This window comes from Microtus pennsylvanicus, chromosome 17 (assembly GCF_037038515.1).
Source record: "Microtus pennsylvanicus isolate mMicPen1 chromosome 17, mMicPen1.hap1, whole genome shotgun sequence".
NCBI classification, from domain to species: domain Eukaryota; kingdom Metazoa; phylum Chordata; class Mammalia; order Rodentia; family Cricetidae; genus Microtus; species Microtus pennsylvanicus.
Genome location: NC_134595.1, coordinates 15,410,745 through 15,423,019, shown reverse-complemented (window position 1 = coordinate 15,423,019; position 12,275 = coordinate 15,410,745). Strand labels below are relative to the sequence as shown.

The window sequence follows — 12,275 nt, the reverse complement described above, 5'->3', positions numbered from 1 at the left end:
GATAATTATATTGTACCAAATGTATCCAGTCCCACAGAAACATCTTCTTATCCTCTCTCACTATGTGGATCCTTGGCGACACATCTCTACCTATAGACATTCATGAAATTGTAAGCAGTCCTATAAAGCAGAAGAACATTTCCTAAGATATTTGGTGAGAGCTAAGGAATGGCCAGGTAGTGGGAACTGAGTGCTGTTGTCAGTATACAATATACAGAATAAAATCTGTTCATTGAATAAATAGTACAGTGAGACTTAAAGTCCATGAGAAGAATTCAGTACATCTTTTTGTTAATTGCTTTAATATGTAAAATAATTCCTGAGCTTTGTTCAACAAGTGTTATTCTACAAGACACTTAATTTGAAAACATAAAGATTAAAATAATAATCTTAACATGAATGTATATCCATTCAAATGCCTTTCTGTTTTTCTGAGGAGTACAGTGAAGCCCAATAGACTCATGGAGTCCAAGTTCTGTAATTAAAAAACACAGAGAGAGTGATCAAACAAGAGACCTCCCTAAACTATTGCTTTCCTTCATTCTCTTGTAGTCAATTGTGCCCCTGTCAGGATGCTTGGATACAGGTTGTGGGATCCTTTCGTGCTGGCTTTGTTATATTTATCTAGACCAGTGACTCTGGACAGCAAATAGGCTTTGTTAGAATGGACAGTATTGTGTCTACACAGTAGCTGTGGATTGCCTATTGAGAAAATACAAACACCATAAATATCTAGGAACTGGTTGAATACATTCCTTGAGTCAATCCAGATGTTGTACTATCTGGAAGTAGATAGGCATTGTCAGAAGTCCAGCCTACAAGTGAAACAAAAGTACTGTCAGAAAAAAGAATCTGAGTTGAGTTGCAGTTGTAAATCCATGCAGCTAAGTAAATACATTCAGTTAAGTCTCTTGTGATTTTAGGTCAGTAGCAAGAATTGCCTTGGCCTACACATGGACTCTTCATCAAATCATGCTGGGAAACCTGGTGATCCACATGTACAGAAAGAATCTTGATTCTACCTGGATCGTTGAAGCATATTTTCAGTTCCAGCACTCTTGAGACAGGGACTCAAAAGACAGAGGAAGCGGCAGAGGCAGAGTCTAGCAGATCACTGAGTTCAAGGCTAACCTGGTCTATGATGTTATTACCAGGACATAGAGCGCTTTGGAGAGAACTCTCTCTAAAGGAAATAAAAGAAAGTGAATAAATGTCACCCTGCGAATATCCAATGCCACTTCCCCAGAGATCAAAGTTCAATAAACTCTTGTAATAATAGAGGACAGAGTAGCAGGAAGAGTTGACAGAGTTCAGGGGAGGCCAGTTTTCTTCTCTCACTTCCCCCACAAGAGGTGAAAGCCCTTCCCGGACTCCCGTGTGTGCATGCTGGGGTGGTTTCGAGGCTTTTTAAAGCTGTGGTGGCTGAGCACAGGTGGATTCCTCCTCCTTTTGGTCCTGGGATGGTGTGCTTCTCTTCTGACTTGACTCTTCCTAAACTGCTTCAGCTCCTCTGTTTTCTTGAAGCTGTTTTCTCTGGTCTTCTTGGTATTGTCTTGCTCATGAGCCCCAGCTTATTCCCTCCTGATGACTATGGAGTCTTTGCATAAGGATGCTGTGCATCTCTGAATATGTTTAATACATTGAGTTATTTGAAAAATTGTGGAAGGTGAATATCTGGCCCCGGTGTAGTCATGTCAGCAAAGTCTATGCTGGAGACCATCACAGTGTACATGTCCAGGCTCATGATGGCCAAAGGTGCTGCTTCTCAAGGAGACATGGTCAACAGCCAGCTTCTGCCTCAGGGTGTTAGTGTCAGTAAAGCACAGCGTGTGCTGCAAGTTGGGGTGTGCTAAAGGGAGAAGTGATGGGACTAGGTTTCCCATGTGCCTTTAAGTAATTCATAAGCATTGATAGATTGGCTGTCATCTCATTCAAATTCTTTTCCATCCCCCCCACCCCCAGGATTAGAGCTGTTGGCAAGAACAGGAATTCTGGAGACCTTTGGATGGGGGCAGTCAATGACCTGTCCCTATCAACAGGTGGCGTCCTCATCTGTGAATGCAGGGTGGAATACTAGCAATATTGTGGACTGCAACTGATGGACTGTCTGTCCTGAGGTGTCAGTCCCACGGACACCCCCTTCTCCAACACTGAAAAAGAGTCAAGGAAGAAGTTAGTGACTGGTAAGTGAGATGCTCCCCTCCTTCTGTGCCCTCTCCACTGAGGCCCTTATAGTGATGAGGAAGGCATTCCTATGATCTCTGTTTGAGTAGCAATTTTTCAGAACAATGAATCTGTGTGGAATTACAGTTGTAAGCGCAAGCAGTTCAGCCTCCGTGACTCTTGGTAGCTATCAAAAAATGTACTGTTGCTAACATACATCCTCACATAATCATGGTGGGGAAATCGGTGACCCACATATTCAGAAAGGAAGGTGCTTTCCCCTGTGATTTTGGTGCATTCCTTTAGTCCCAGCACTCTTGAGGCAGGGACACAGGCAAAGGCATTACAAAGGCAGTGTCAGGCATATCTTTGTGATTTCAAGGCTAGCCTGATTAGTGAGGTCAGTTCCCAAATATTCAGTGATATGAAGAGAAACATTGTCTCAAGAAACTAAACTTATAAATAAATTAATTCTATTTCTTATGTGTCACCCCATACAAGGTTAATGGCATATGCCTCAGAGGACAATGTGTTACAAACTCTGAAACAGTTAGAGCACAGAATAGTGCAAGGAGGTTAAGATTCAGGGACAGGTCAGGATGGAGGAAAATATCAGGCGATCAAATGTCAGTTGATCAATGGTTGCTCAGGGAAGTAAAGGATTCTTTGCCAGCAAGAGAAGCCATTATTTGAGGTTTTTTTCTTGAAAACCAAGTGAAATCTTTGCTACTGATAGCTCAGTTAGAAGATTAATATCTAGATGATTTAGAATTAAATAAGTAAATCATAAGAAAGAAGACAACACAGGTATTAAAGGGGATAGAAAAAGACTGTTCTCACAGATTTTGGAAAAACTGAGGGTGAGTACATCCAAATGTTCTGATTCAGGAGGAATCAGGGAAATGCATAGTGAACCTCCAGTGGATGCCATTCAAGGCCGACTAGAAAAAGTGACCAATGCTGCTAATGGGAATTCACAGTGAGGAATGCTATCTACTGCTGCTGGGGATTGGACGTTTTCCATCCTGACTGGCTGTCAGTGTTCCGGGACAACCAAAGCCTGCATCTGGCCCACCCCATGGTTCATGTGCACCTTCCCAAAGAACTCGGGACATTAGAGAGGCACTTGCCCGTCAGTGTTGATTGCAGCACTGTCTACAGTACATCAGGGAACCAGGCGTGGTGTCCAACAGTGTTTCCATGGGTGAAAAACATGTGATGTTCGTAGACAGTCAAGTCTTTGCAGCAATAGAGAGGCTAAGGTTATGTTGTTTGCATTATGTGTACTCAACTTGGGTGTGATGAGATGGCTTCTTAGACAAGAACACTTGATTTTCTCGCAGAGTCCCCAGGTCGAATTCAGAGCACCTCATGATGGTTTTCAGTCTCTCTTAATTCCAGACTCCAGAGACCTGATGCCCAGATTTGGCCTCTGTGAGCACTCCACACATTTGTTACACAGTAGCTCATGTGGACAACACACACACACACACACACACACACACACACACACACACACACACACACAAGAGAAATGAACATGTTAAATGGATAATTTCAAAGATTGATACAATTTGAGATAAACCCAGTAATCCAAATCAACCCATATCAGAAAGATACTTGCCTTGAAGAATTTCTTTCAAGGTAGGATCTTGATTATGCATACATGGACTCTATGTTTCATATCATGAAAATGCAGGCAGATCTCTATGGCAGAGTACTGATGTTTAAAGGGCTCGTGTTTGAGGTTCATAATGGGAGAAAGTGTGGTGACAGCAGGAGTGTGTTCAGTTTACAGTATACACTCTAGGAAACCTACCATGTTTAGTAACTCTGACCCGGATAATCACACAGAAACCACATTAATTACAGTACTGTTCGGCCAATGACCCCAGCATATTCCTGGCTAACTCTAACATCTTAATAAAGCCAAGTAATATTAATCTGTTCTCACCGTGAGTCTGTGACCTATTGGCAATGTTCTGGCATTCAGGCATCTTTCTCCTTCGGCAGCTACATGGCATCTTTTTGAGTTTGCCTGCTTTCTCTCTATATCTCAGCTCGAATTTCCCACCTAGCTTTGACCTGCTCAGTCATTGGCTGAAACAGCTTTACTCATTAATGACCAATGGTAATAAAACATATTCACAGCATACAGAGGGGACTTCCACATCATCCTAGGATCCTGAAAATTAAAGTCCAGGAAAATAATCTTATTGCCACTAGAGCTTTTTGCTACAGCTTTAACATTAAATAAGTAGTACCACTGACTTATAGCGTATGTTGTATCTATGTAACATGTATTATTACATAACTAGGAAACATAAATTAATAATAGTAAAGTTCTAAGGAAGACATCAAAGCCCTCTCTATATACTCATGGATAAAATCACAGTCTTAAGTTTCTACAGTCAATTATAGTGTCTTCAAATATTTATAAATTTATAAACTATGTCTTTCCATTCATATATATGCATATATCTAAATATTATTCTGCATTACTATGTATGTATCTACATATCTACACATTAGGCTAAGCCTCTAAACTTCATGTATGCATGAATATCTATGTGTATCTACATCTTACCTGTGTATGATGAACAGCGTTGTGTCCCAAAGGTTTGGGCAGCACTTACACTGCATAGCCATAATATCTCGAAATTTCCATATCTTTCTCCCTCTGAAGGAAAAGCTGTGGTTTTCCCAGGGAGGTACACTTGGCAGCATTCTCTCGCTCCTGTTGAGCCCGCCTCTTCATGGCCTCCCTCTCTGGCCTCTGCTCTTCAGTGATGGGCTGTGAGATGACTGGCCCTGGAATGTCCACTTTCCTCCATGGGATGGGTTGGCAACTGAAGTCTAGCAGCAGGTATTGGGTTTTAGCTTTGGGAGATGAGAGGGCCTTGTTGCTGGCAGCAGAAAGAGGCTCCCTGTGGAGTGAAGTGTGAGATGATGCTCTGTAGGGTGCAGGCAAAGAGGCAGCCGGCTGAGGCCCAGGGCAAGACTGGATGGGCTTGGTTATGTTGGCTCGTGTGGCACTGGTGCCGTTTGGCAGAGCTGGCTTGTCAGAGGCCATCAGTGATGTGCTGGCAGGAGCTGGTTGGGATGGCTTGAGCGTGGGAGGCTGAGCTGAGTGGGAGTGAGGCCTCACTGGGTAAGCCACAGTGGGCCTGCGTGAAGCCAGGCAGAGGAGCTTTCTAGAAACAGGTTTGGTTTGAGGCTTGTCCAGGACTGGGAAAGGCAGAGGTACTAACTTGACCTTCCCAGGTTGGGGAAGCTCATACTGGGATGGAGATGGATACCGCTTGGGAGCACTGCTCCCTGGTCTCTGAATCTTGCCCAGGCTTTTGTCAAGGCTTTGGCCCTCACGTGGCATATCCAGCAGTGATGTGGTATCAGGACCCGTCCTGGGATCTTTGTTGCTGCTGAAGTTCAGCAGAGCCCGGGAGGAGGAGATGCCAGTTTTCCTCTCACTCTTCTTCCCCAGTGGGTGAAAGACCTGCACGGACTCCAGCATGTGCATGCCGAGGTGAGTTCGAGGCTTCTTAAAGCTGTCATGGCTGAGCTCAGGTGGATTCCTCTTCCTCTTGGTCTTGGGGATGGCGGGCTTCTCTTTTGCCTTGACTCTGTGACTTGATGGCTTCAGCTCCTGTGTTTTCTTGGAGCCGTTTTCTCTGGTCTCTTTGGCCTTTTCTTTCCCCTGTGCTCTTGCTACGCTGGGCCTCTTGGGTACAAATATCTGAGATTTGCTCTGCACGTGGTTGGCCGTGTTGTCTATGGTCCCAGGATCATCTTCCTTCAGCATATCCTCGTGATGGGTTCTGGCCTGAAGAGCTCCATGAAACACATCAGAGACTTTCTGGCTTTTCTTTTTGCCTAGTTCAGATAGTCCATTAAAGATGCTGGTGCGTGACTGGGCCTGATCCCTCCTGATGTCTTTGGAGACTTTGGTTTGGCTTGCTGTGTGATCTTCCATTTGGTCAAGGTCAGGGATGGAGTTTAAGAGTTGGGGAAGGTGAATATCTGCCACCAGAGTAGTCATGTCTGTAAAGTCATTGCTAGACTCCATGACACTCTGCAGAGCCTCAGGGTCTTCCAGACCAAGGCCACTGTTTCCCAAAGTGGCATTTTGAGAAGCTAGCTTCTGCCTCAGGCTCCCAACATCACTGTAGTTGAAGGGCTGCTGCATGCCGGGGTGTGCTGAAGGGAGGGGTGATGCGTCTTGGTTGCATTTTGTGCCCTCATAGGAATCCAGAGGTGTTGATTGCTCAGCATTCATCTCATCTGCATTGTTCTTCTGTGTCTTTTCCAGGCTTGGGGCTGGAGGCAAGGCCAGGAATTCAGAAGGACTGTGCATGAGGGCAGTTAATGACCTGTTCCCACTGACAGGTGCTGTCGTCATCTGGGCATCCTGGGTGCAGGCATTGCCGAGGTCTGGACTCTGTAGCAGACACAGTGTCTGCTCTGAAGGTGTCAATCCCAGGGTCATCTCCCTCTCCACCACTGAAAGAGAGGAAGTTCAAAGTCAGTGTCTGGTAAGTGAGATGCTACCCCCCCTTTCAGTGCACCTGAGCACTGAGGCTCCTGCAGCAGTGTTACAGGCATTGCTATGAGTTCTGCTGGAGGAGCAGGGAAAGCAGCCCTCTTTGGAGACACATAGTAACTACTCATTTGTTTCTCATGACCGTGTGATATCATGTTTTCTTTTGTGATTGTGTGGTGTGTACATGCTTAGTGATCATGGGGAGGTGGTAGAATTCCTTGGTGTGTGCTCTTCCCTGTCTCCCATATTTTCCTTTGGAACAGTGCCTCTCATTGCCTTGGAAGTTTGCTCTGAGACAGGTTGTGTTGTTCACTATTTCCTAATCTTACTCATCTCTACCAGTTTCTTTCTGTTCATTGTATTACTCATATGGCCTTGAAGCCTGGATTTTTATATGAGTTTAGGTATCCATATCAGTTCCTCAATTCTGAAAGGCAAGCAGTTCAAAAGCCCTGACATTCCTTAAGCTCCACATTTCACAGATTTTTTTGTTAGTGATGCGAAAATGTAAGACTGTAGTAGCTTTTAGCTTCAACTTTGTAACAGAGAACATGTCTACATAGTCTTGGCCTTGGGTCACTGCTGAAGATTCAGAAAGAAAAGAAAAAGAGAAAGTGGAAGAGAGATCTAGAGGAAGAAAAGAGACAGAGACAAAGACAGAGAGAGGTTGAGCGAGACAGATAGGGCTAGATGCTTCATTCCTACTTATCAATATTACACAGGTCAAAGCAAACTGTCACTACATCTTAAGTGTTAGAGAATGTCACAGCAGACACTAGGAGTGTGGGAGAAGACCTCCTCTAGGTCAGATTCAGGGTTCCATTTCTCTCGATACTAGTTTCAACTCAGGGGAAACTTAGTGATACAAAAACAGAAAAAAAATTCTTGGTGACATCTAGAAACTGGAGACATAGATTAGGAAGGAGGTGATTTTAGTGAGCTGGTACGTGGGGCTGATTAGCCTTGGCAGTGAAATGCGTTCCTGTGGTGTGGTCCTTGGACATGTCTAATGAAGGTTGAATGTCACTCACTTTCCTGTATTCTCTCTCATTATAGAGACTGAATATAGGGGTAATAAGCCTGAGCCACAGCCAACATGTCAGGACTCCCATTCTTCCTCTGTGTGGACATCCACTTCTGAAAGGTAGAGCTGTGTCTCGTCTGAGGGCTGATCTCACACCTCTCCTCCTGGCTTTACTCACCTTGAAGACTGGTGTCTGGCATGGTTTGAGCAGATGTGGGCCAGTAGATGGGAGAGGTGGAGAAAGGTGTTTGGATGTTCATTGGCTGAATCTCCTGTAGTGCCATCACCATCTCTGGGTGCAGAGAGGAAGCCTGATTCCCAGAGCAGGACACAGAGCCATAGGCCTGCTGGCACTGCCAGAATTCTTCAGCCATTGGAGGACCCAGGCTGTTCTGGTCATAATAATAGACCTGACTTCCATGCAGGTAGCAAGGTGCCAGGATATATCGTTGATCTGGTAGATTTGATGGCGTTGCCTGTACAAGGCAGGCAGACAGTGTTGGATAGGATGGTGGTAATGCATTGATATGGAAAGTGTTATCACACTGGGCCGTTATAGACCGAGACGAGGGGGTGGTATTCTGGTCAATGACAGTTAAAGGGGCATCCAGGAACGGAGCTTCCCTTCTGGTGGTGCTTTCTCTGAGATCCCAGTGGAGAACACTTGGATAGAAAAATGTCGAAGTAGAGATCTGGTTCTGGTCAGTTGGCTTAGTCAGCATGGTCGTGCCAACTCGTTGGTAAAGACAGGCACTGTCCGTGAGCTGCTGGCAGCATGTGCTGGAGTCTGATGACAGGAGCCATGCTGAGCTCACAGCTGGGGTACAGACCCCATAGAAATTGCACACACTTCCTGCTGAGGGTGTGGCATTCCTCAGCACAGGCACAGAGGGCTGCAGAGCACATTCTGTCCCAGTGAAAGGTGCACTTTGGCAATTTTCTGTAGGAAGCAAGAAGAGAGTTGGAAAAATTTGAGATGGAAGCTTTCTATCCCCTGGGAGAGACTGTGTTATCTCCAGGTTGTACTGAGTGGGAGAGTCTAGCACCTATGTTCCCTTACATATCTCAAGCAAATGGGTTAAGATCGATCGGTGGTGCTATGTAGGATGACAATCACTAGATGAACTGTCTGCTTTTTCCTGTGTGGGCATGGAAATCCTGGTCAATCTGCCTTAATCCTCACTCAGATCTAGACACGATGCTCCTTTTTCCTGATTGTAATATAATAATGCCTGTTGGGACACTTCCTTGCAAATATATTCTACAACAGAGGTTATTATTGGGAAGAGACCCATAGGCATATTCCATACCTGGAACTTTGTCCTGTTCTCTGCAGATCTTACAGTATAGAGTGACCTAAACTCACTCTACGTTGATCAGTCTGGCTTTGAAATCACAGAGACAGGTCTGCTGCTGCCTCTAAAGTGCTGGTGCTGGAGCCCCTGCCATGACCACCAGGCCAATCTCTATTTTATTGAGTTTTTTTTTCTGAAATGATGTTTAACAAATGTGTAAGGAATTTAGGTAATTATTCCTTTCCCCTCTCTCTTTTTTCCCCCTTGGATTTCTTGTATAAATAGGATCTCTTATAATTTCATAACTTTCAAGCATTATTCAAATATGATTTCAGAAATACAACCTACTGACAACATTTCTTCTTGTTTGCACCAGTTTAGTGTGTCCTCTTGAGACTGCTAATGTTTTATGGGGTTCATCTCTGAATATGATTGCTTCTCAATTTAATATCTGTTGATTAAATTGTTTTCTTAACAGCTCCTCAGTAACTGTTAATTTTTATATCTCTTCTAAGGGGGAATCCTTGTGAGAATCCCCTCCCCCACAACAGCGTGTCAGTTGCCATGGTCAGACTCTAACTGACTGGACTTCGCAGCCCCAGTTGATCCTATCCAACACCACCAGTGCACATGAGACATGGGGAACTGGGCAGAAAGTGGTCTGGATGGAGTGCAAGAGTAGGGACCAGATCAGGATATTCTTTCTATATGTGCCAGGGAACCTTTGTACAGACTAATCTGAACAGTTACGTTTGGTCAAACATGGCTTGGGAAATGACAATGCCTTGTCTGTTTTGATTATAATCTGGTCGTCTTCAACATTGTGTTCTAAACTACCATTGTTGACCACCAGGGTCCCCTCTGCAGTGTGCCTTCATATATTTATATACTTTTAGACCCGTACTGTGTTTGCCCCCTTCCCTGACTGCCTGTGGGTCTGTCCTTCCAGCAACACTGTCAATATTTCTTTCAGTACAACAACTGCCTTCTCAGATTCCACAATCGTCTTATTCTCTTCCACTCTCCATGTTTAATCCAGGGAAGTCCAAGTAATTGCACACCATGGCAGTCACCATTTTGTCCATAGTCAATATTCATTTGGTGAGTATAGAGAGAGGCCAGTGTAGAGCTAGTTAGACTTGAACTGACCTCCATCCCACCCAGTTCTCTCTATGTTGTGATTATAGTTGTGTGCCACCATCCGTGGTGTGACCGATACTGTTAGAGTCGCCCTGAATTTTAAACTAAGACTGGAAACAGTAGTGGGGGGAGACTGTCTTATCAGTGGTGTGGAGTGCTAGATCTCTGCGTGCCTTGTTCATTTTCCTGTGTCTCTGTAGTTTAATACCATCCAAAAGGGCCTGATTTTATTCCCTGGTCACTTTCCTCTGAAAACCCAACAGTACAGACCCCAAGCATAGTGACACTGTTCACTCCTTGAGGTGGATGGAAAACACTTGAGAATAAACTTTCTGTCTAAAATCACATACTTAGTAAGAACCAAAGCTAAATGTGACATTCAAATCTAGATATCTATATCAACATCAATACTATCCACATTCAGCAAAGATTTACTAGTATAGTAAAAGTCAGTGGAGAGGATCACATGTTTTAAAGTCTCTTTCCTTACCTGACATGGTCAAGGGGAGAGGATTAGCAATCCAAAGAACAATGGAGCAAGATAATCGGTCGGCTTTGTCTGATCAGCTGACCTCAGTGGCAAGTGTGTCCAGTATCAGACAGCACTCACTGGTCACTGGTCACCTGGACCTGTGATGATCCAAATTTGTTTACAGTCATCACCATGGAAACACCAAGATTCTACCAGGTGCTGGTAGGGTTGGAGGGAGAATGATGTCATAAATGAGGCAACAGCCAATGGGAAGGCTCGATTCCTAACTAGAAGATGGGATTGGTTGGAGAAGATGCCAGGAGACCAACAGTAGCCTTGGAGGCTGGGGTGTGGGCTACTGAAAGAGGCAATCAAGGCATGGGCGCGCCACTTCCCATGGCGTTTAGTCTAGGCTATCATGGCAGTGCTCTTATAAGGTTCACTGATGAAGCAGTGTATAATGTACATATAATGGGTCACCTTCCAACAGAAAGTGTCCCATCAGCCAACACTTACATACAGTGAGTAGTCTTGGGCAGGAGGGAGAACTGCTGTTGAGGGAACTCAGGTGATAGGCCATTCCAGTCCGTCTGGCTTTTGTGCCATCAGCATCTGTCCATGACCCAAGGAAGAGATCAAAGTGTTCCTTTATGACTATGTGCAAGGTCAGGGCTCAGTGTCCTGCGTGCATGTTGATGAACTCTAAGACGCTTGTCTTCTTGTTGCTTCTGTTATTCTTTTTTGTCTTGTTTGTCTGTCTGCGGGATTAGAGAGTGGAGACTTTACGCGAGACACCCGGCGATGCGGGGTTAGGACGGAGACACAGACACGCGACCGTCCCACGTGGGTGCACTTTAGTGTTGGGGTAACAACAAGTAAGGGACAGGTGTGCAGAGACAAAAGGAGAGAGGGGCAGAGAGAGAGAGAGCTCGTGGTGACCCCTGTTTTTAACGGGGAACACACGGGCTTCTGGGAGAAATGCCCTGCGCCTTTGCGGCTTCCAGTCCAGGGGGATGCTGGGAGCTGTAGTCTGCAAAAGGAACAACATTTCACCCTTTTGGTTTTATTAAAAAAAATTGTGGGGGGTCTTAAAGGGTAGGGAATGGGGGCGTAGCCCGGTCTCTCATGACTGCTTCCTGCTGGTTTTGGGCGTCGAGGGATCCAGGGAGTGTCCGATTATTCTGGCGATGTCCTGTTGGTTATGTCCTGTTTGCAGGCTTTTAAAGGTGGCTGACTGAAGAAATCACATCTGTCTGGCTCCTCCTGAGTATCTGGGTCATAGTTATGTTGCTGGAAGACAAAAGTCGCATTAGTAGAGAGAAAAAAATTAAAGGGGAGAGGAGGTTTGGGAGGAGGTTTGGAAAATTAAAGGGGAAATTTGGGGTGGAGGAGTTTTTGGAGGTCTGGGGTTAAGAATGATAAAAAATTAAATGATACTTATTCCGTTAATGTCTGCTTGTGTTTGATTTGTTTAGGTGGGTCGGGCTGGCTTCCTAGAGCTTAAAGAAAGTGTCTTAAAAGAAAATAGCTTTTAACCGTATACTCCTTAACATTTCAGGGGTCACTGCTGCAGTCAGCGACTGACCTGTTATGTCAAGGAACTTTGTTAAGAATCTGCTTACCGCCTGAGCCCTTGACTCC

The 12,275-nt window shown here is 44.9% G+C and overlaps 1 protein-coding gene across 1 annotated transcript; it reads right to left on the bottom strand.

Moving 5' to 3' along the window:
* Nucleotides 1-4,795: 4,795 nt before the first annotated feature.
* On the bottom strand, nt 4,796-10,659 carry LOC142837169 (uncharacterized protein C2orf78 homolog). The gene is made up of 3 exons (XM_075952131.1): nt 10,653-10,659; nt 8,392-8,667; nt 4,796-6,663 (listed from the first exon to the last, which is right to left on the bottom strand). The coding sequence occupies exons 1-3, from the start codon at nt 10,657-10,659 to the stop codon at nt 4,796-4,798; spliced, it is 2,151 nt and encodes a 716-aa protein (XP_075808246.1).
* Nucleotides 10,660-12,275: the final 1,616 nt, after the last annotated feature.